We start from the raw sequence: 23670 nt of genomic DNA on the forward strand, positions 1-23670 counted from the left end.
GGGGATGGGGGAGGAGGGGGAGCCGAGCCGAGCCGAACCAGCCAGCCGAGCGGGAATTTTCTTCCGGGGTGCGGCCCGCTCGGGGGCGGGGGTTTCGCTTCCGGGACGGTGCTCGGGGCCCGTTCCCACCCCCGCGAGGTAGGTAGGGAGGGAGGGAGCGGCGCGGGCCGCGGCCTCGCGGGCAGGGCGGGGCCGGGCGGGGCCGGGAGGGGCGGGGCCGAGGGGGGGTGACGCCTGGACCCGCCCCGCCCCGCCCGCCCCGCGGCGCCGGCGCAGGGCGGGGGGCGGGGGGGGGGCCGCGCCCGCCCCCCTCCCCCCCCCCTCCGTGCGGGCCGCTCCAGCGGGGGCCGCGGCCCGGGGAGGCCTCCCGGCCCCGGTGCCGGCCGCCCTCCCTTAGCGGGCGAGGTGCCCGTCCCTCCCGGGAAGGCTTCAGCGGGGTAAGGAGGTACCGCAGGGCGGAAAAGTTACCCTTGGGGGCCGTCTCCTTTTTTTTATTTATTTACTTAATTTTTTTCCCCCTCTTTTCGGTCCCCGGCGGGGTCTCGGCGACGGTTAGGTGCGTGACGGTGGCTTCCCCCCCCCCCCCTTCTCCCCTCCACGCACACACATAATGGTGGCGTGTGTGATTTTCCCTGCCTACGTGGTTTGTGGCGGTTGTCGTGTCTTTCCTGCCCGGCTCCTCTCAGCCGGCTGGACGGCGCCGGGGAGGTTTGGGGGAGCGCCGGGCGAGCGAGGCGAGCCGGCCTCCGCCAAGGCCCGGCCGAGGAGGAGAGGCGAGAGCCGTTAGGGAAGAAGCCGCCCGACGGCCTGTCGACACGTGCCCAGGTGAGAGCCGGGCCGGGCCGCCGCTCGGTGACCGAGGTGCTCCTCGTGCTTTGGCGCCTGTCCCAACCCTCGATGAGGCGGCCCGGGAGAGGAAAAACCCCTCGCCCTAAGAGCAGAAGAGCGAAAAAAAGAAGGGAAGAGAGAATCTTGCGGGTTGAAAAGCCCCGGCCCGCTGGCGCGGGCGGTGGCGTCGCCGAGCTCGAGGCGGTTGGCGCAGGCCCGGCCCGAACCGCGCAGCCTGGGCATACCTAAGGGGGTAGGACCGAGCTGCCCTGGCGCTGCGGGGGCTGCTGGCGGCGGGACGGCGAGGAGGCAGGCCGCCTCGCCGCGGGGCCAGCGGGTCGGAGACGGCGCCTTGGTCCCTTCGGCTCCCTTCTAGCCCCGGGCGCTCGTTATCCGCGGCTCGTTTTGTCGCCTTTTCCTGGTAGGAGTTGCGGCGGCACAGCGCGTTTACGCGCTCGCAGGAGGCTGAAGCGCCGCGCGCTGTCGGGAGCGTTGCGCTCCCTTTTGCGCGCGAGGAGAGTCGCCGGTGTGTTTGTCAGTCCTGCGGATGGAAAGGTTTCTGGTTGGTTTGTTTTTCCGGAGACGGTCGCTTTGAGTGGATGCTGGGTTTCTGTTTGTCTTGTTCATCATGCGCCTCTTTCGTGTGGTCGGGCTTCTTTCTGCGGCTCTGAGGGCTAAAAGGTAGCTCTGATCACCTCATTGCTTGAGTCATCACTTACTAGCGATTTAGGGGAAAAACAACGAGCATTGTTAAACTTGCTCTGTTCGCAGAGGCGGGGAGAGGGGGAGATGGATTAGAAAGGCAACATCTCTCATTTCAATTTAGAATGGATTGTTTTTTTCCTTTTATTTTTGTTAAGACCCTATCTTAATTTGAAAGCCCTCAAGCTGAACTGGAGCGGTGAACCTTCGCAGCCCCAAACGCCAACGCTTTTCAGTTCATTTCAGTTCCTCCTATTAAAAAACTCGCCAGCTTGACTGTTTTCTGAGGAAGGATGTGTCCAGAGTGAACATCATCTGCTGCAGATGGTCTGTCCCAGCTTTGTATGAGGGCCTGAAGGATCAAGAATTTCTGCTGGTCTCGGTACTTGCAGTTACCTCAGAGGTGAAAGGCATTTTCTGAGACAAGTCTTTGCTTTGAAGACACTTTCAATTGTGTTAAAAATAAGTAAGTGTCTCGATCTACTCTCTGCAAAGAGCCTTGCTCGGCAGGAGATCGCAGTTATCCTTCAGGTGAAGGCGGCGACTGTGAACATACAGTCCGGCACCAGCAAATACAGAAACTGAGATCTCATTGCGGTGCCAGCTGAGGCGCCTAAGCTTATTACCCCATACCTAAGAGGGACAGAATTTATTTCCTGACAAAAGGCGTTCGGACCAAAAAGAAAGATTACCTGCTTGCCAGCATCTAATTTAGGTTGGCCCCAAAACGCATCATAACATGCCCCTTCTTCGTTACGGAGGTAAACAAAGCTTCTGAGGTCCTTTTCTCCTGCAGTGAGAAGCAGGCTGATTTTTCCCTGCCTGCAGAGCAGAAGCAAGCGAGCTCACAAACAGGTTTTCGGGCTCCCCTGAGAGCGGCTGACTTCTGACCACGGCTGCATACGGCCCCTGTAGCTCACCTTGGAGTTTCTTTTCCTTTTTTCTTTCTTTCTTTTCCCCCCTCCCTCCTTCTCCTTCTGTATGTCCTGGGCTGACTTCCTGAGAAACTGATGACCGGTGCCTGCCTGCCAGCCTGCCCGCTGCCTTGCCTCCGTGAGCAGGCCTGCCTGGAAGCCGCGGCTTCCTGGCTCTGCCTGCGAGCGTGCAGTATGACAGGGCTCGCCACCTTCCTCGGGGTGTTGCACGTACAAAGAATGTCTGAGCGGTTTCTGTTTGTTTGCCTTTATTAAGGGAATGCTTTGGATCTTATCGCTTCAGAAACTGGCAGTTGGGGAGATCATGAGATTATAGGCCCTCAGCCTGTAAACACTTGCACATACTTGACATGATATCAGCCGTGTGAGTGGTCCTGCCGATACCGTAAAACGGCTCACATGAGTAAAACCATGCGTGTGTTTAAATGCCTGCGGGGTTAGGGCCAGAGATACCGACCGCATAACAGAGGAAATAAGTTATTCACGGTGTTTGCATGTCTGTTTTTTTTATTTTAATGACCATCCATATCACAAAAACACTGAGCAGACAGCTGGGAAAGATCAGTTTGATAACATTCAGTACTTCTTTGCCTTTGTGGTTAGGGGCGGGACAGCATGTAATGGATAGCTAATAGTGCTGTATCCTGCATCAAAATGAAGAACCACAGAGCTTGACGTTCTGGATTGCGGTAGGGAGAACCCTGTTCCTCTATGCTACTTTTTTCTTTCTTTTCTTTCTTTCCAAAGGGGAAGGGGGCAAAAAGTTTTAAGACCTTCTTACTACATCAGAAGAAAAAAGGAAGGCAGAAGGGTACCAACTCCGTTCCCCCCCTTTGCATGTTACTTTTACCGTTACAGGTAAGACATCAGATTTCGGGGCGTGTTGTGTGTTAGAAGTTCTGCTCTTCATGTTGCGTTGACCTAGACTTGTATGCTATGGTTGCTCCTGTGTTTTGTGTGTGTGTTTTTTTTTTTTCCTAGTCCTTTCCTTTATAAAGGTAGGGGAAGGGGAGAAGAAGTCTTAGGATGTGGCATTGTGAAGTTGTGCCTTGTGAAGTGTCATGCAGCTCCTAGATTCTGATCTCATCTACCCCATCGATGTGCAGCCAGCATACCATTTAGTAATCTTTTTGCACAACTTCATAAGGTCGACAGGCTGCTCTGCAGCTTCAGGTTTAGTAACATATTTTGCCAAGTTTGCACAAAGTCTGCTTTGACGTATAAACTTGCACTATCCTACGGCAGTCATTAAAAAAAAAAAAAAAAAAGAAAAGGAAAAGCTATAGGCCTCCTCCCTTCAAAGGTGCATATGCTTAACTTTATGCATGTGCTAGTCCCTTTGATTCTGACATTGCTTGCAGTAGACACAATCTGAGCCTGTATATTCCTGGACTGTCTGAAATTGTTTTGATATCTGCAGCACCCTGCCTAATCGGCGCTTTAGATGCCCTCCAACTTGGAAGCTGTTCATGCCACGAGTGATCTTTAATTAATGTGTTTGGGGTTTGGTTGTTTTTTTTTTTGGGGGGGGGGTGAATTTACATCTAATTTTGGATCATTCCAAATTTTTACCATATATGGTCAGGGCTCCTTTTCAGACTTTGCCAAAACGAAATGTGAGGATTATAAAAACATGAGTTATGGCAAGGAAACTAAGCAAGTTTCTTTGTGAATCCCTATTGTTCATAGGTCATGTTTTGCTGTATGCAAAATCTCAAGCTACACAGATGTTTGCTTCTGTTTTCGTGGAGTCATCTGTGCCCAGTGCACGGTCTAATGAGTTGGTGTTGAGAACTGGATTCTGTCGTTGGCCTGTTACATATTTTCTGCCATGTGTCAGAAGTGCCACAAATGATGAATATCTTGGTTTTAATGATGTACTTAGGATATGTCAAGTTCAAATGTGTGCTGCTGGGATTTTGAAAAATCTCCAAGGAGTATTTAAGCCCCTGTGTCTCCTACGTGATTCCTGTCCTATAAAGGAGGTATAACGATATTACATCCCCCTTTCAGAGTGCTTAGAAGGTGCAAGTGCTAAGTATTTTAATCCATTATGCAATCAGTTACCTATTTTTAGAATCTGAGCCATTTTTAATGTTCCCTTTACAATGAAAATATGCTTTTACTGATGCTCACAAACTGAACTGTTTAGAGCATGAAAGCCACAGGGAATGAGGATCTGTCAGGGGTGTTTTCACGTAATTTTTGCAAAAGGTGACGTACAGAACCTAAGGATCAGAGAACTGCTGCAAGCCTCTTGTAAATTAAACAGTGAGATAGCTCTCTAAAAATCCCAGTGTTCCTTACTGAATGAAAGCAGATGAAAGATGTTTTAAGTGCAGACAGTGAACGAGCTCAGTTAGCGATGGGTTTTGTTTTGTTTCCCTTTCAGTAGGGTTGTACGCCTGCAGCTGGGACAGCCATGGAGAAGAGTGGGAACATTCAGCTGGAGATTCCTGACTTCAGCAACTCTGTCCTGAGCCACCTGAATCAGTTACGCATGCAGGGCCGCTTGTGTGACATCGTGGTCAATGTGCAGGGGCAAGCTTTCCGCGCTCACAAGGTGGTGCTGGCTGCCAGCTCGCCCTACTTCCGCGACCACATGTCCTTGAATGAAATGAGCACCGTTTCCATTTCTGTGATCAAGAACCCTTCTGTTTTTGAGCAGCTCCTTTCCTTTTGTTACACCGGCAGGATTTGTCTGCAGCTGGCTGACATCATAAGTTACCTAACGGCTGCCAGTTTCTTGCAGATGCAGCACATCATAGACAAATGCACGCAGATTCTTGAGGGAATTCACTTCAAAATTAACGTGGCAGAGGTGGAAGCAGAACTGAGCCAGACCAGGACAAAGCATCAGGAGAGACCTCCAGAGTCGCACCGGGTGACGCCAAATCTAAACCGTTCTCTGAGCCCCCGTCACAACACCCCGAAAGGCAGTCGCCTGGGCCAGGTGAGCACGGTGCTGGACATTCGGGAGCTCAGCCCTCCAGAGGAGTCCACCAGCCCCCAGATAATTGAGCAGAGCTCGGACGTGGAAAGCAGGGAGCCCATACTACGGATTAACAGAGCAGGACAGTGGTATGTTGAGACAGGAGTGGGAGACCGCGGCGGACGGACCGACGACGACGTCCGGGTTCTGGGAGGAGTGCGCATTAAAACGGAGAACCTGGAGGAGTGGCTGGGGGCAGAGAATCAGCCATCGGGAGAAGATGGGAGCAGTGCCGAGGAGGTTACTGCTATGGTGATTGACACCACGGGTCATGGATCAATGGGCCAAGAGACGTACGCATTAGGGTCCTCAGGGGCCAAAGTGGTCAGGCCGACCAGCAGTGAGATTGACAGGTGAGTTTTCTTTAACTTATTTACGGAGCTTGGCTGTAAGAGCAGATTGTGAAAGATTTTTGCTTGGCTGGATTGGCCTTTTCCGATCATATTCCCTTTGTATGTCGTGTGACCATCTTAAGCATAAGCACTGAAGGAATTTCCTTGCGGTGGTAGAAAGTAGACCTGTTTCTGGTTATAATGTACGGACTAGGTAGCGATCAGACCCAGATCTCCAGGCGCAGCTTAGCTTGGGAAATTAAACTATTAGCACGTGCTCATGCACAGCTTGGAATTTCTACCTCCGTCTTTCAGCCGAGGTGGGATTTTTGTGTAAAAAAGATGTTGTAGCTGAGCCGCAGCAGACACTGTGCTCAGCATTGGAATTAATTGGGTCATATACAGTAGGTGTTATGCAAAGTATCATTGTAACGATGCCTTCTGGCCTGAAAATCTGGGGATTGTTCTGCTTTAGAAACAAGCTGGCCACCAGCTGTAGGCCAAGAGGAAATTTTCTTCCCAGCGGTTCAGGACAGCAGTGGGTCATGGGTTTACATCTTCTGAAGCGGTTGAAGTGGGGAGCCCACTGGCCTCTGCTGTTGCATTGATTTATACAAAAGAGCAGAAGGCCTTTATTTATAATAGATGTTGAAATCTGTGTACTGATTCTCCATCCATCTGCTTCCCCTCCACTCCAGCATTTGCTTTCTTGCCCTTAGCTCAGACCAAAGAACGGATCTGATAAAGGCCAGATCTTCTGTGTTTGTGGGGTTTTGCATTTGTGGGATTTCCCTTCATAGCTGCCTCTCTTTTCTTCTAGCTCCATCCCTCTGGTCCCGTGGGGGGAACAGCAACCTGGGAGCAGTGGATATGCATCACTTGTTGCTTAATAGATCAGTGTGTGATCTGTACTGTTGGAACGATCTTGAGCTGGCCCTTGGGACAGCAATCCTTTCCTAGTTTCTTAATCCTTTTCCATGGATCAGTTAACCTAGGGCATTGTTTTGTACACTGCGCTCAATATCCACTGTTTCCTACCTGGAGCCCATCACGTTACTGCTGTGATGCCTCAGTTTCGCTCTTGCAAGGGGAAGGTGGGCGAGGGAGGTGAATGAGAGGTGCCCTTAGAGAAATGGTGTCTTCTGCTGTTGTACAGTTCCTGAGTCACTGGGCCCATATCAGGGTACTTGCTTGCAATAGCAACCAAAAAGCTCTCTGTTACTGAACTAGAAGCCAAATGACTCAGTTTTATTTTTCAGATGTTAAGACTGAAACCACAGACCAGTATGACTTGGTTTTTCCTTTATACTTGCACTGTTCCGCGTTCCGCCTCCTGTGTGTTAGCTGGTGAGGATGAAGAGATGCTATACAGGTGCCTCTATTGCTCACCCATTGTTCTAAACGCCATAGTGACCTGATGCCCATTAAAAACTCCGTTTACACTCTTCCCCCACCCCACAGATTTAGCCCTTCTGGCAGCATGGTTGCTGTGACTGAGCGGTACAGGTCAAAAAGCGAGTCTCCCGGGCGGATGGATGAGCCCAAGCAGCCCTGTTCCCAGGTAGGTAGTCCAAGAAGTTTGCAAGTAAATGTTGGCGTTGAAGGTTAAGCTGACTATATTGTGATGTAGTGTATGAATTTATATTTGCAAGCAAAGCTGTTTGCAAAATAAGGACCTTTTGTTGTTGCAAAGCGTTTAGTTGCTCACACTCAGAATGTGTGCTGTCGGGGTATGGTTTAAAACTGATTCTGTTTGTTGTTTGGGATTTCAGCCAGATACCTGGAAAGCATGAGGAGTTTCTCTTGTTGTCCGAGGGCGCAAAATATCAACCTTCATTCTGGGCAGGCCACCAACTCCTGAGGAGAAGCCCTGTTCGCCTGCAGAGTTGGATCTGCCCTAAAAACACTGTCAGCAAAAGCCTGAGCTAAAGGAAGAGCTGTTAGCTGGCTTCTGGAGAAGGCTGAGGGGTGACAAAATCTGAATCTCTCCATACTAGTACCAAAAACATTCCCCAAGCCTCCAAGTAGTACACCAGCAAACCCTTTGAATGAAGGGTGACCAGTGTGTTAGAGGGTTGTGGATTAGAGCAGGAGTCTGCCTCAGCCCCAAGGGGCTGTACTGCATAGCGGCATTTTCAGCATAAAGTGGCTCTGATTTAGTCCTCTGCTTTCTTGGAGCAGGGCACAGTGTGGGGGTAGGAGGGAGAGATGTGCAGAAATGCTGTCGGGCAGTGGGGTGTCGAATGCAGCTGAATGGAGGTATGCAGAGTGGGACACAGTGACAATATCTGTGCTTAATCATTTTGGTATAATTTGTTCTTGCATACAGTCAGTATTGTAGTGCCACTGTGGTGTAAATGAATCACCTGACACAGCTGCAGAATAACTCTTGTGTTCCTGACAGATTAGGAAGTTATCAGTTCTTAATCAAATGACTTTGTTGGGAGCAGATGAGGCGTTACCAGGCGGCTTTGACTTTAGATAAGACCAAGTGAATTGAAAAGAAAAACAAACCAAATTTCTGTCTGCTTTCTGATCACTTCAACTAAAAAAAAAAAAAAAGAACAAGAACAAGAAAAGAAAGAAACTTTTTTTTCCACACGTTGCTGAAGCTTTGTTTTGTGTCCTCAGAACGCATCTAGAAAATTTCAGGTCAAGCTGATGCTCCAGGGCAAATGCAACATGCAAAGCAATTTTAGCTTTAAGTATGGAAAAGCTACTGTTATTTCTCCATAGGGAGATGGTCTCGAGCTTAGGACTGTAGGTTTCCACTTACATGGGAAAGTGTCACCACCTTCCACTCTCCTGGTGTTGCCATATTCACGCTATAAATAGAGCCTGCCTGTAATCCCTGCCTAGTGGCAGTGGTAGAATGGGAAGTACCATAGTTTTGTTCATCACATTTAGTTCTAAGCAGCTTACCCTTACGTGTACGACCGGATTTCGTGGCGCCTGGCACGGTTAATGCTGTTGCTTGTGTGTGCCCAGCCCTGTTGCCGCAGGAGAAGCCCTCCTGTGCCTCTACCGGTTGCTTGTCTCCATTTGGCATCATCAGGAATGGTGTAAGACTTGGACTACAAATACTGCATCCTCCAACGCGGAGGTGTTCAGCAGATCATCCAGGGTGAAGACATTCAGGAAACCGGCTATTTGTATTAGCTCGGAGTATGATATCTGGCTGCAAAGAATGGTGCATATGGCTATCCTAGAGCCTGAGCCTGTGCTTGGAGGGTTGTTTTTCTTTCTGGCCTCAGAAGATGAGGAGGAGCCAGCTAGTCCTTGCTGTGTGACTTGGACAAGTCATTTTTGTTGTCTGTGCTGCAGATTCTCCCCTGCAATACAAAGGAGGTGGTATTGATTTCATAACCGTTTAGTCAAACATGATTCCCTGTAAAACACCTGAAGAGTTTCAGATGTAAATTATAGTTTATTCTGCTTTCATTTTACTGTAAGCTTGTCATTTGGCATTTCAAAAAATTTGTTAGTAAGTAAAACAGAACACAGTATACAGTATTTTAATCAAATTGGCCCAAGTTTTTTTTTTTTTTTTTTTTTTTGAATAGTAATGTGTATTCATACATTTGGTCCACAACTCAATCAGTGGGTAAGTGCCCTTCTGACAAGGGTTATATTTTCTTTCCCAGATCTAGTGAATGACTTGGCAGAAGGGGCAGCCATAGCAGAGGTTTCTAGTTGATTGCTCATTTGTCTCCAGCCCCAAGGGTCCAATTAAGCACTTAAATGTGTGCTTGAGGTTGAGGATATTAGTGTTGTTGATTTCTAGGTTTGGCACATGCTTCAGTGCTTGACTGAGCTGGGGCCTAGTGGAGGAAGAAACAGCTCTTCTTTCCCACAATATTTTTTAAGTTGCCTGGTCTTTAAATCTCTGTTGTTTCCTTCGCAGGGGGAGGAATCGGCCATGATTGGGGTGAGCGGCTACGTGGAATATCTCCGGGAACAGGAAGTTTCGGAGCGTTGGTTCCGGTACAACCCACGGCTCACTTGTATTTACTGCGCCAAATCCTTTAACCAGAAAGGCAGCCTGGACCGGCACATGCGTCTGCACATGGGCATCACACCTTTTGTCTGCCGCATGTGCGGGAAGAAGTACACCCGCAAGGATCAGCTGGAGTATCACATCCGCAAGCACACGGGCAACAAGCCTTTTCATTGCCACGTCTGCGGCAAAAGCTTCCCTTTCCAGGCCATCCTCAACCAGCACTTTCGCAAGAACCACCCTGGCTGTATGCCTCTGGAGGGGCCTCACAGCATTTCCCCTGAGACCACCGTCACGTCTCGGGGGCAGGCGGAGGAAGAATCTCCTCCGCAGGAGGAAGCTATTGCTGTGGGGGAGACGGCACAGGGATCTGTGTCCACTACTGGACCAGATTGAAGTACGGCTTGAGAGTCTGGGGAGGAAGGACCATCTTCCCGTTTTGGCTCTAAAGAGTCAGCACCAACCTGGCAGGCTGGTACTGTAATTAGTGCAATGCCACCACTGGACAGAAAGAAGCTCCCAAGATGTTGCCAAAATAGAAAAATCTTTTCTCTCTCTTTCTCTCTCTCGCACACACATACCCTCGCGCACACACACACACACACACACACACACACACACACACACACACACACACACCTAGAGTGTTAAGTGTTTTTCTCCCTTATTCCTCACCCTCTTGGGGAAAAACAAAGCAACTGTGTCAATCAACTTCTGATTCAGGGATCGACAGGATTTTAAATTTTTTTAATATTCGGTAGTGATCCAGGACAAGCAGTCGTTTTTATTTCTTAACAGCATTTTGGCCCAGCAGTGGGGTCCCACTGGTGGCGTTGGCTCTTAGCCAGGCAGATCCAGTGAGTCTCGTGCGCAGGGCTGTCCTCGCCGTATCTGCTGGTCCATCTCGAGGGGAGAGCAGGGGCAAGATGCAGTTGCCTTTCACCTTTTCCCAGGTAGTTGCCACGTTAAAGAAAAACAAAGAGACTGTCCTGGTGGAACCTGCCTTGCCTGAGTGTATTTATCCCTGTTTTGTTTTATTTTTTTTTGGTGTGTCTCTTTTTACATTTTTACTTAAACCGTTATTTTAGGGCTTCTGGCTTGCCCTTTCCAGGCGTGTGGCCTCATGCCCCTTGCTAAAAGCGGGCACGGCTATAAAGCAGTATTCTAGAGGTCAGCAAAATTTGAAGCGCTTAGGCTACTGAAAGTGAAATTTAGCAGCTGTGAGGTTTGCATTAGACTCTAATGTGTTGGGGGAAGGGGTTTTTTTTTGGAAGGGGGAGGGTGTCCTTTGTTGTTGCTGATCTGGATAGTACAGAACATTCTGGCTTCCTGACCGGTGCACTGCCATGCTTCAAACGTTGCCAAGCGTTAGGAGGAGGTTTCTGGACTGGCTGAATTGATGAGTTAGAGGCTGGCTACCAAAGTCGTCCTTCACCCCTGCTCCCCCCTCTACGCGCACTTATCTTTTATAACAGCAATATGGTATACAGAAGTACTATAATCCCAGCGAAGCAATCATGGATGGTTGCTTTTAACCGTGTTTCTACAAACTAGTTTGATAACTTTTTTATCAATGAAATGCAAAAAGAAAAGAAAACCCTACTTTATTTCCTCATAATGTTTCAGGAAACTTAAAGTTAATGGTTCCTAGAGCAATCACAGCTCTTCCCTTGCATGGACTTCAACTTTTATATTCTAAGCTGCTCTGATGTTTAGAGCAAGTTTAGCAAACCCAGAGAGACATGCCTGCATTGTGTATTGTAGGTGTTTGCACGTGCTTACGTGTTTCATAAATGGAAACGCATGGGACAGGTAGATAAGTGCAAATATCTTGACATCTTTTGAAGACGTCTTTTAAAAATATGCAATATTTTAAGAGTTTTCTTTGTTTGTGATGCTGGGTTGTCTGTAACGGAGGGGGGAAATGAACCACAGGTTGTGCAGACTGGAACTGGGAGAGGACGTGTGGTTGAAGGAATGCTCTTGAGGCTGTATAGCGCTTGTAATAAGGAGGGACGAAGTTCGGATCCTTAAGCTGGTGGGAGGAACAATGAGACATTAAAAAAGTACGTTTCATCTTGCTTCGGCAAAGAAAGCTGGGCAAGTGGTTAGAGCGGGGGCTTGGCAGACAGTAGACGTACTAAGTGAAAACGAAGCTTGTCCGGCTGCCCGATTACGGGCACGTGGAAATTCTCCAGGCCTCACTCTTCCCCCACCTGCAAATCGGGAAGAACGACCGTCTGCCTACCCCTTTAGACGGAAGAAGTCAGAGAAGGGTGACACATTCTTACCTCGCTCCCGTTTTGTGCAAGCGAGGGGTCTCACTGCTCCTCCCACCCCTCGCTGAAGAAGCAGAGACGTGGCTCTAGCGTTGGCTTGTGCGGGGAAGGGAAGGGAGCGGGGGCAACGGGGAGGTGCTCTTACGAGAGGAGCCTTTGCAGGTGCTCCGAGCAGGATACCCGCAAAGTACCGTTTTGTTGACCGTTTCAAACGGGAAAACTGATATTTCACCTTCATTTTCCTTCTGTCCCTCTCTCCTCTCCTGTCAAGCGCGTCACCACGCAGTGAATGATATTGTGAGCAGCCACCCGAGGGACCAGCTACGTTCAGTTTCCTCTCGAAGGTCAAACAGAATTGTACTGAAACTGTAAAGTTGCCAGAGAGCAGTCGCGGAAGATGAGAGAGGAGAGGGTGGCTAAGGTAGGTTTCATTGCAATCGAGGTGTGGGGAGCAATGGAGGTATGCAGAGTATGCTGCTTTAGTCATAGCTTTTGAAGTTACCAAAAATCAAAACGAAAAAAGTTAAAACCTTTGAAATCCTATCCTGTTCACACTAGAGAGCATCAAGTTACTTTAGTTACTTAAAAGATTTTTAAGTGTTTTAAAATAGAACTTTTAAAAGAATACTACCAAACTATAAAAACATAAAATTATTTATATACATATATTATATATAAATATAGTGGGAAAGTTTCCCTGTTAAGCTTGCTGTGAAGAGAAGGGTGAAGGTGCAGTAACTGCTATACAAGCAAAATATTTCTGAAACAGATGGCAACCGATCCATCAAGGCTTAGCGATGAAGGGCTGACATAAAATGGTGAATGCCTTATTTGTATGGCATAGCTGTGAGTTTTCTTGAACAGGTTTTTGTTTTTGTTTTACTGTATTGATACTGTGAACGGAGGAGCATCCTAACAGTGCAGGGTGAGATCAGCACATCCTTCCTTGCTGATTCGCTACTTCTAATTGGCCTGGTGAAAGCCGTGAAATTGTTCCTTCATATTGTTCTAGGCTAGTCTGAAAACAAAAAAGCTTGTGAAAGGTTTTTATTTTTTCTCTCTCTTTTTTTTTTTTTTTGTCTGGTGCAGAGGTTGCCACTGTATAAATGATCGTTTCTGATTGCATGCAAAAGAGCCAATATTCTTGCCCAGGCCTCACTGAGGCGAAGTTTATAGCTTGTAGCTAGAGTCAGTATAAGGTATGGTAGTGGGAATCATTTTAATATTATTTCTGTACATTTAATGGATGTATGTGTATGTATGTGTGGAATTCATGGTGTCTCTAACATTTTCTTGAGCAGCGCTGAAAACAGTTCAGGCTCATCTCCACTAGAAGGTGGAACCAATTCAGAAGGAATCGTTTATTAAACTTTTCTTTCAGTGATGGACTTTCTTAGTGCAGATAGGCCGAGAGGGGAGAACGGGGGGTTGGAGGTCGTCTGCAGTACGGAAAAAAAATCGTGCTGATTTTCCAGCAGTGGCGTAGCTGCTTGGAGCTGCTTTTCGTAACAGAACGATAACATCTTTAGTTGCGCCTACGTTGGCAGACCGTCTAGTTCTTTGCAGTTGCACCGAAGCTGTGGAGAAACAGATGCCAACTTTCCGAGTAGGAATGCTTCTGGGATGGGTTGAGGCATGGCTTTGCGTTTCCACAGCTAACTGCAGCTTTTTTCCCTTTGCCAAAACTGTGATTTCAACTGTGATTAACGGAGGATGTGAAGAGAACGCTGTCATATCTTAATACCTCTCTACTTACCGTTTCTGTCAGCTTCAGAGTTAGGGCTTACTAACCAATTTGTTTGCCTCAGGCAAGAGGGGAAACGGAGTCTATTTCTGCAGTTTCCTTTAGCGGAGGGGGAACACATTTCTTCGTTCTTCGCTGTCGCAAAGAAACCTTCCAAATGTGAAGTGCTGCGGTTATCTCCTTGAGCCTGCAGAAAGCCCCGGTGCCAGGTCACAGCAGAGGGAAGGGAACGTCGCTGCGGACGGTTTCCCTGCTGCTGCCCGGTTCCCTGTGAATAGCTGTGAAAATAACAAGAATCATGTTAATACTGTGCTGCTGCTTCGGGGAAAAGCTAGCTCTCTTCCTCGCGGGAGGATGACTGGTGTAAAGCTGGGAGAGGAAAAAAGCAGAAAGTCTTTCTGCTCTCTTGCACTGGGAGTGTGGGAAAGCAAAAAGTGCTGCTTCTTCCCAGCAGCTAGATAGAAAAGGATGAATGAGGAGGGTTTGTGAAATGGGCACCTATAACAGGAGGCTGAGACCACACTTAGAGCCTCCTAGTAAGACCCAGGGTTATCAGCCTGGTAAGAAGCAGAGCAGCCAGCGCAGGTGAGCAATCCTGTCTCACGTTTGTACTACCACGCTCTTGCCACTTAGCATGGCTGAATTCCCTCGTGGAGCTTCTTAGCAGGTCGCTGCCCTGAAAGTTGGTTGCTGAGCACCCCTTGCTTGTCCCTCCTAGCATCAGATCCAGTCGTTTGATTTAACCCAGATCTTTGCTAACGTATTTTCAAGCTGTGGTCTGTATAATTTAACTTTCAGAAGTTTGGGTGGCTGAACGGCAGGAAAAATAAAAAGCGTTTTGTGTTTCTGCTGCTGTTTTAAATCTCACCGAGGTTGGTAGTGACTGACTCTGTTGCCAGCTGACAGCTATTCAGAGCTGGAATTACATTTGGAACAAGCCGCAGTCTTGTTGAAAAGCGTAGCAGAGACAGGCATGACTGGGAAGGCACAAAGCCAGGATTTCCGCCCCCTTCAAGATCAAGGGAGAAATAAATGACAAGATGGAGCTCCCTGCTTGTCCTGCTCTTATTTTGTGACAACTAGGTGACTTTATTTTCCAGGGCAGTCAGTCCCACGCCTCTACACAGTAATAATTTCACTAAAAAAAATTGATGCCCGGTTCCATAAGGAATTTTAAGCAGTTCTGATCCTCGAGCAGAGTTCTTCTGCCTTCTTTGGGTGATTCAACCCTAACCATCCTCTTGGAAGAGCAGAGTTGTAGCTTTTATTTGCTGTTGACTTCCTCTTTCCTGCAGAAGTTAATGTATTTAAAAAAAAAAAAAAGACAACTGAAAAGATGCAGAATATTTGAGTGGAATGTAGCTTGCAAAATAGACTGAGTCATGCATTGAACACCGACAAAAGTTAGTACCCCTTAAACCTATTATTTACACTTTAAAAAAATCTGCTGTGTGATGCATGACACGCGTGCCAATTTAACTGTACAGTTTAAGCATCCAAGTGATTCTTCAGGTTAGTGACACCAGATGCTTTTCCTGCTCTGCCAGAAATATTTTGAGGGTAGGAGAAGTCAAGGAGCTGTGATTCATGGCACTTCTGATTCTGTCAAGGTTTGGGCTCCGAGTTTCCTGTGGATGGGTGACCTAGGAGCCCAGAACTAGGATTTGAAGTCAGAAGACCTAAATTCTTTCAGTGGAGCTGCCACTGATTGCCACTGAGCTGGTCTGCAGTTCTGTAAATTGGTGATAACCGTACTCTTAAGATGTGTATTCCTCGTAGCATGAGATTGGATCCATGCACGGGGATTTGACATCTTCAGGGGAAGGTCCTAGAGATGAGCCAAGAATCTTTATTTTAATCATTGGTGTTCAAAAGATATTTTAATATACAAAACATACATATATGTATATATGTATGTACACTGAGAGAGAAAAAAAATATATATACATATATATATATTTGTAACCAAATAAAAGCTAGAACTATGCAAACGCTACTGGCTGCTCTTTGAAAGTAAAGCCTACGAGAGCATTTTGGAATACTTTGGAGTAGATTTGCAGCTTTTCAGGAAGAAAAAAGTGCAGCAGGCCAGAGTTTTACTGCAGTTAGTCTAACTAGAAACTCAGATTATTCCTAATCTGGAACTCACTCATAGTACGTGAGTTATAAAATTATCTGAAGAGTCCTACCGTCTCTAAAGTATTTCCAGCTGCCTTGGTGTTAATGCTGAAAAGTTTTCTTTTGAGAAACGTAGGAGAATACAGAGGCTGGGACTAGGAGAGATTGGACTGTGAGGTTTGGGGTGCTAGTTAAGAGAAGTAGAATCAATAATTTAGGTGTTTGAAGAGGAAGCTGGCTGGGAGCACGGTCTTTTTGGGCCCAGGATTGAGTTGGCTTCAAGGAATCTTCCTGCTTGTGAAAGTCCCTGTCACTGAGACAGAGGCTGAGAAGGAGGCGTCACTGGGCTGAGTACTGATCCCAGTGGAGTTACTGGGAATCCTCCTGCTGAGCCTGATGGTACTAGAGCTTAGCGTGCTGGGAGAAGTTTGGTGTGGTTTCTACCATTTCTTTGTGTCAGAGCTGATCTTTTCTCTTAGGTTTGACTAAAATATGTCCCACTGTAACCTTCAGTTACCTGTTTGACTTTTTATTCCTGGGGACTGTAGAAAATTCAGGTTTCCTATAACGTTATCCTCATCCCAACTGTGAACAAGTTACTACTGCTTCTTATAATTTATTGTCTTTCTGTTCCTAAAAGTCTGTGCGATCCAGCTGTTTACCAGTGCCACCTTCCAGTGCTTCATTAGCTTTTATGCACAGGGAATTGTTGCAATGGATATGTTTAACGTGCTAGTTGGAAGAGTAGCAGCCTTTGGGGAATGACTTTTGCTTCCTCTAGCTGTCATTAGGGAGTGCACACACACATACTTGTATATACATATATATGTATACATATATAAAGTTTTTCAATATAAACTCATTTAGCATTATTCTTATTTAATTTATATTTTAATCCAGTTGTAAACCAAAGTATTGCAGCTTGTGAAATGGTGCGTTTTGGAAACAGGAGGAACCTTTTTAGATGGGAGTTCTGAAAGATCTCTGTTGACAAAAATATAGATACAAATGAGACCTAAGCACTCGTGCTGGGGAATCTTAGAGATTTGCAACCTTGGAAGGATTTAAGACTTGGCGGGTAAAGTTTGATTGTGGGGGAACAGTGTGGGTTACTATTTTAAAACACTATTTTAAATTTTCCTCATCCAATATAACTCGGTATTGCAGAAATTGCGGCAAAGAGCAGTACAGCCAGGCATCTGATAGAGATGCGGTGCCTCACCTGGGATTGCTTGAAGTGGTTAAAGCTAACAGGGTGATGTTAGGTAGCGCTGTTTGCTTCTGTTGTCATCTTTACTACCTTTATTCACAGATGTTTCTGGTGCAGCGTTGCTGTATGCTCGGTTCAGCTCTGAGCATATCAATAGTGGCTTGCTGAGTGACTTTGCAGGGACCTGGTTGGCTGATGGTTTGAATAAGTACTTTAAAAGTGCGTCTTGGCAGTGTCTGTGCTGCTTGACTTTTCCCAGAGAGTTGTGCTTTGGATTCTCTGCCACCCCGCTGTGCCTGCCCGGTCACAAAACCTAGGGCTTCCGCCTTTCCTCTTGAATTTGGGTACTTTAAATAAACATGAAGACTTGTCTACTGGAATGGCTTGAGGAAATCCCCTGCGAGGGAAAACGAGGCCGGAAGTTAGGCGTGGGTTTGCTTTGTTCTTTAACGTTGATCTGGAGCGATTCCGTATGGTCTTCTGCCTGACCCCTTTCTTTTGAGTGCCGGGTTATGATGAATTTATGTTAACGTGCATGTAAAAGATGGGATGGACTATCTCAGTTTCGGCGTTAGTTCTGCCTGCCTCCCCCTTAGCTTGCTCTGTTTCTATCTGTGGCATCTAATAAGGGTTGGAGCTGAGAGAGAGATCTTTGTTGAGCTAGAGAGAGATCTTTGTGCAGCTGCCGCTGGACCTGGTACTGCTGGGCTTTGGTTGGTCTGTGCTATCAGAGGGATTAAAGCAATCCACAAGGGAGTTTTGGGGGCCTTCTGTAGGCTTTTGAATGTCCTTGAGGTATATAAAAATGATCTTTGTTACATGAAATAAAGGCTTGAAAATTGCAACGTACTGCACGGTGCTTACCTGCAAGTAAACAAGTCTGTTCTGACAAACCTTCTAAAAGAGAGAGAACACAGCAAATCAGATTGTAGTCTGGCAGACCTGGGACCTGGAGAGAGGAGGCCACAAGAACTGTCGCTAATGTATTTAGTGTCTAATTTAACTGTCTTTTAAAAGACAGCCCTTTGCTGTTTATTGATGCCTGGAAGTGTATTTTTTTTATTTTAGCAACCTGTGTAGAGGTGCATGTTCTGCTGTCGTAGTTGGAAAGAGGAAATGGGCTCCAAGATAAAATCGTGCTGATTCTCCTGTCCAGGGGAGTAAGCTGCCTTTCCAAGGAATTAACAAATGCTGTGAACAAATTCCCCTCAACCCATCTCCTGCAGGCTTGGCAGCGGCGTACTTCTTGCTCTCCTGCTCAGCCCACGCTCTAGAGGCTTTTACAGAAAGCCTCCCTGTGTCCCTGATATTCAGCAGGGTGAGCATCCACCTACCTCTGCTGACCAAGTAGGTTCCTTTAATGTTCCCCTGCAGGATTATTGCGTACTTGCAGCTCGCGGTGCATCGAGCACTTTGCCAACTGCACGCAGTACAATTTTAACCTACTGAGTTCAGATCTGGCAAACATAGAAAGACTATAAGCTAATCTGTTTCTAACTGCGGTCACCAGGTACCGCCTTTTGAGGACAAGAACCCTTCTGTGCTGTACAGATGCGTAGGAAAGTCATCCCTTCCCAAAGGATCATCTATCGTAGCCTCAGTCTAACTTGGATTTTGTGAGGAGAGGAATTCCTCTTGATGGAGGCTTCCTGTAAGCAACCTGAGCATGAGGGTGCCTCTCAGGACAGTTGTCAGAAGAAACTGTTCTGAGAGATCAGCAGCAGATCCCACCTGGCAGCTGTGTCTAATAGCAGTTGCTCTAATAAACCAGGCTCAGGAAAGAAAGACTTTGCAGGAGATAGGTACCTTTACAAACATTACCTGCTAACTAATTGGGCAGGAAAGAGTTAATTGGTTGAGGAAAGTAGCGTGTATGTGCAATTTCTTTCATTTCTGTTCAAATATCTTTCAATAATAAGCTTTTTTTTTTTTTTTTAACAAAAAGGTAGCCAATTTCATATAAAATGGGCCAAATTGATTTTTTAAAATAACCCTAGTTTCTGTACACTGTATACAGTGACTCTTTGATGTTTAGTGGGTTGGTGAAGCTACCCAAGCAAGAAGCTTTGTGTGACAGGTTTGTAATGCATGGTTATGGCTATCTTTCCTTATAATCATTTTGGTGGCTTTGGAACACTGACCAAAAATGCTTCTTTTTGTTTTAAAGCTTTAATTCTTTTCATAAAAACGCTGAAAAAAAAACTTAGCTCTCCCCCCGCCCACACACATACAAACACAGTTATTTTAAAGTTTTGTTCAGTTAACTTTTAATCCAGCATAACAGTTTGCAGTCTGTGATCTGAGAACAGTTTTAAAGCACCCGTGGAAGGTAGCTCAGAAGAGCCAGCTTGTTGTCAAGACTTGCATTTGCTCTTCGGGCATCTGAATTTGCATTAGGAAATTTCTAGGGCTTCACAGATGGCAAAAGCCTGAAAACCGTTGCTGTAGGATCTGATGTTTGTAACATGATTTTTAAGCCTTTGCATACTGCCTTAAAGGTAGCGTTTGTGGGAGGGAGGAGGAAGGAAGGGCCTTTGCCGGGAGCTGCCTTCTGTGGGAGCGCGGACCGAGTTGCAAGGCACTGCTGGCTGCTTGCTGGGGTCCAAGATGTGAAAGATGAAGGCTGGATTTTCTTCTGCAGTTTTCCTTGTGGCTTCCTTTTGTGCGAGCACTTTAGCTGCCCACGGCAGTAGCTAACGACCAGCTGTGCTGTCTCCAGCTTCGGGAGCAGACTGATGGTGCTTGCTTTGCACCTAACGCTTGGCCTGGTGGGTAGTAAAATTGTCACTTTTTTTTTTTTTTTTTTTTTAAGGGGCACAGGATTCCCCCTAAAACCGTGTGACACTTTCAGAGAAAAGGAGCTCTTCCAAGCCTGGGCAAGAACCAACTTCATTTAGCTCTTTCTGGAATCGCTTGGGTGTGAGGATTTCAAAGGCTGTTGTAGATCCAGGTGCAGTAGAGCTGAGTCAGGATGTTGAGGCTGCATATAGGGAGCCTGTAGGGGCCCTTGCTAGGGGAATCATGTATCTTCAGAACCAAAAAGTATTTGTACTTGTCAAAGGCTTTTGCAAATGAGGAACACGACCTGCTTTTTGGCAGGATGGCGGAGTAGGCCTGGAGATATTGGCTGCTAACACATATTCAGATACTTGTTTTTGCAGCATGAGATGGGCCATTTCGGAAATTTGAGCAAGGAATAACGCTAGCATTTGAACATCCAGTTGCTGTTGCCCTCTTCTCGTTCCAGGTTTCCGCCGAGAGCGGCGGCAGGTACGGCCGTGTTGTGGGTGGGGTGCAGGGGCGGTGTGCCGCGTCGCGTTGCACGGCTGGGAGCGTGTGCGCGCCGCACCAGGTAGCGCGGCGTGGGGGAGGCGTAGCGTTTCACGTGTCCTCTCTGTTCGCGTGTGTCGTTGGCCAACCCAAGAGCCCTTTGCGAAGGGAGATGTTGGCTGCAGACGCGCTTTCTGCATGGGACCGTTTGTCTCCTCGAAGAAAGAGTTGGTGTCTAGCTGCTGTCTGGCCAGCTCAGAGCTTTTTGGTGCGTAGCGGTGGGAGAAGAGGGGGGACCCGTTTCACTGTAAGCTCCTTCAGGCCGCGTTTCCGCTACGCTGCAGGGTGTCTAGACCTTCTGTCTAGAAGACAAGGGTGCAAAAAACAGCCTGGGAAGAGAGGGAGAGCGAGCGAGCTGTGGGATTTGCTCCCCAGCTGGAGCCCAGATCTTTTAACCTTGGGGGCAGAGAGTTGAAGACCTATCGCTGAGGGAAGGTGCTTAGATAGGGGCGTTTTCTTTGTCGGAGGGAAGCTCTCACGTCTGCTGGGAAGGGAAACGCAGTGCGTTAAGCCAGGCCCTGCAGCTGGGCCAAGGCGCGCAGAAGCGACCGGCCCTGGGTCCTGCTTTCCCGAGCTGGAGGGGGGCAGCCGGACCGTCTTGTAAACCGGGACTGCCCGGAGTCTCCTGGAGGCAGGATTGTGTTACAGCCTCTCCTTCCCCCTCCGCTCCCCGCTGAGCTGTGGGCACTGGTCTGATTCTTGCTGGGAAACCAGTTATGTTACTGGTTATATTCCAGCCGCAGAATAATTAGCAGGATAATTCTGTTCGTAAAAAAAAAAAAAAAAGAAAAAAAAGAGTGAATTCTTGGATGCCAGCGTCCTGCTCACATCACCTAGTACGTGATTCGCCTCACACCTCTTACAAAACTCCTTTCCTTCCCGTTCCCCCAGGGTTTCGCCGTTTATCAGCGAGGGCCGATCTCTTGCCGCCGGCAAGACCCGTAGCAGTCCGCGAACGGGACGTGGCCGTTCGCCCTGGTTCTGGTGCGGCGCGCTGCAAAGGACTGAGTCCGCAAACGGCCGGAGCACGTTGCACGCTCCCGGCGTGCGAGCGGTTCACCGGCGTTAGCCGCAGGTCCCGTAGGTAGCCGGGGACGCGCCGTCCCCTCCTTTCCGGCTCGAGCCGTTCGCGCCGGGGAAAGAGGAACCGCTTCCCGGTCGCGGGCTGTACTGCACTGAGCGGACAAGGCATAGAGGGTCTTAGCCTACCGGTGCATTTTCAGTTACGAGATATATATATATATAAATATATATATATATATATGTTTTTAATTTCCCGGCAGTTGGTCCGTGAACCAGCATGTGGCCCGCAGAGGGAAGTGGAGCTGCTGCCCAGCTGCGAGCGCAGCTGCCCTCTCCCTGCTGTGATTAGACTTAAGCCAAGCCGCGTTTCGGGTTTGAATTTCATAGAGTTATCACGTAAAAACGGGCAGCTTCGAGGGCCTTCCTCGCTCGTATCAGTTAAGCTTTTGAAACATATTCAGGTATCTTTTTAATACTGCTGTGTAACTTCCTTGTTTAATCTGAGATATTAGATATATTATTTTTCCGCATGTCTAAGGCAGTACTTTAAAAAGAGGAAAAAAAAAAAAAATCCGTGCATCAATTTTTTTTTGTTTTTGCAGACCGTCAGTTACGTTAAGCCTCCAGCTTTGCTTAGTTTTTGTAAACGTGCTTAACCCTCTGCCCCTCGGACCTGTGCTTAAACGGCGGCGTTATTTTTATGTTGCAGCGAAGCGTATTTATTTAAACCTTCCTGCTATGTTTGCCGGCGGACCCAATGCCCGTTGGCCGTGGCCCAAGAAACTGTGAAACTCCTTAGAAACTCGAAGCTCGATCGCTTGGTTTTCCTGCTGCTCGCGAAAAGCAGCGAGGAGGAGCAGCAGGAGAAGGAATAAAACACGAGTGACGTTACGGAGGGGCGAGGAGGAGGGGGCCGGGGGGGCAGCCCCGCGCGAGACGCTTCTCGGGAGCGGGGTTTGAGCTCCGCCGCTTCCCGGGCGCTGCTCCGCGCCCCGTCTCGTACCGCTCAGGCCGCAGGCGCTTACCGGGCAGCTGGGACGGCCGTTGCCTGCCCCGCGCGACCCGGCGGCGGGCAGGAAGGAAGGGGCCCTGTTTGATTGCGGCGGCTGGGAGCTGCGCGTCCCGCTGCCGGACCGGGGGCAGCCGCCGTCCCCCCGGCCGCCGCCGCCGCTCGGTTTGGTGCTCGCCTAGCGCGAAGCGGCTGCCGAATAACCCTCCCGGCCGGCCGGCTGCGGGCGCCCTCCTCCCCTCCCGAGCTTCGACACTGTGAACGCGACACCGGTAGCTCTTATTTTTTTCCTTTTTTTTCATTTTTTCGGGTTACGCGCCGTCGCCTGGGCGTCGCGCTCTGCTCCTCACGTTCGCTTTCGTGAGAAACTAAACCGACAATCAATTTCGGAAACGGAAGAGCTCCCCCTCGGGAGGGGAGCGCGTCTTCGCCGGGGAGGCAGGCCGGGGCGGCGCGTGGGGCTGTCGCCGGCCCGCGGGGGCTCCAAAAGCCGGCGCTGCCCGGCCCCGCCGAGCGAGCGGGGGGCAAGAGGAGGCGCCAGCGCCCGCCTGCCCCCGGCGGAGCAGGCGCCCCTGCAAAGCAATAACGAAAACGAACGAGAAAAAGGGTGTATGGCAGTCGTTAGTCAGCAGATCTGCCTCTGAATACAGACATATACATATATATATATATATATATAAAAGCATGTGTATATATGTAGACATACATACATACACCCACACACACAGATATATATATATATATATATATATATATATATATATATTTTTTTTTTATACCGGGAACAGATCTGTCTTGTGAAAAGGTGCCATCTTTTTTTTTTTTTTGTAAACAGAGCCCCTTTCCAAACTAGAACAGCACTTTAACTAGGTTCCTCTTTAAAAAAAAAAAAATTACAAAAAAAATACAAAAAAAAGACCCCCTTTACTGAAGAAATGCACTTTAACTCATCAGCTGAGGCCGGCCGGCGCTGGCTCTGGAGTCGGCCCTACCGGCCGGTGGCTTGGCCTCAGCCAGCGGCTAGGAGGGAGCGGCGGTGGTGGTGATGGTGGTGGTGATGGTGGTGGGGGGGCAAAGCCCTCGGCTGCCAGCGTTGCCGTCTGCAGCCCGGCCAACGACCGCGGCGCTACCTCCAGCTCGGGCGGCCCCCACCTCGGCGCGCGCCCGCCGG

The 23670-nt window shown here is 48.3% G+C and overlaps 1 protein-coding gene across 10 annotated transcripts; it reads left to right on the plus strand.

Moving 5' to 3' along the window:
- Positions 1–18: 18 nt before the first annotated feature.
- On the plus strand, positions 19–11667 carry ZBTB37 (zinc finger and BTB domain containing 37). Of its 10 annotated transcripts, none has more exons than XM_068951734.1 (5): positions 19–138; positions 3213–3323; positions 4861–5810; positions 7251–7350; positions 9694–11667. In XM_068951734.1, the coding sequence occupies exons 2-5, from the start codon at positions 3303–3305 to the stop codon at positions 10180–10182; spliced, it is 1560 nt and encodes a 519-aa protein (XP_068807835.1). In that variant the 5' UTR covers positions 19–138; positions 3213–3302; the 3' UTR covers positions 10183–11667. The 10 variants fall into 10 exon arrangements, with proteins under 10 accessions (XP_068807835.1, XP_068807828.1, XP_068807830.1 ...); XM_068951727.1 differs by having other exon boundaries at positions 31–138; positions 4858–5810; XM_068951729.1 differs by lacking the exon at positions 19–138 and adding an exon at positions 325–437 and having other exon boundaries at positions 4858–5810.
- Positions 11668–23670: the final 12003 nt, after the last annotated feature.

Source organism: Struthio camelus, chromosome 8 (assembly GCF_040807025.1).
Source record: "Struthio camelus isolate bStrCam1 chromosome 8, bStrCam1.hap1, whole genome shotgun sequence".
Classification (NCBI taxonomy): Eukaryota; Metazoa; Chordata; class Aves; order Struthioniformes; family Struthionidae; genus Struthio; species Struthio camelus.

Bases quoted from the DNA above. Each gene is read 5' to 3' on its own strand.
- ZBTB37 (XM_009672692.2), top strand. From the start codon at position 3,177: ATGCTACTTTTTTCTTTCTTTTCTTTCTTTCCAAAGGGGAAGGGGGCA. The intron at 3,324-4,860 runs GTAAGACATCAG...CCCTTTCAGTAG, and splicing joins TGTTACTTTTACCGTTACAG to GGTTGTACGCCTGCAGCTGG. The intron at 7,351-9,693 runs GTAGGTAGTCCA...TTTCCTTCGCAG, and splicing joins CCAAGCAGCCCTGTTCCCAG to GGGGAGGAATCGGCCATGAT.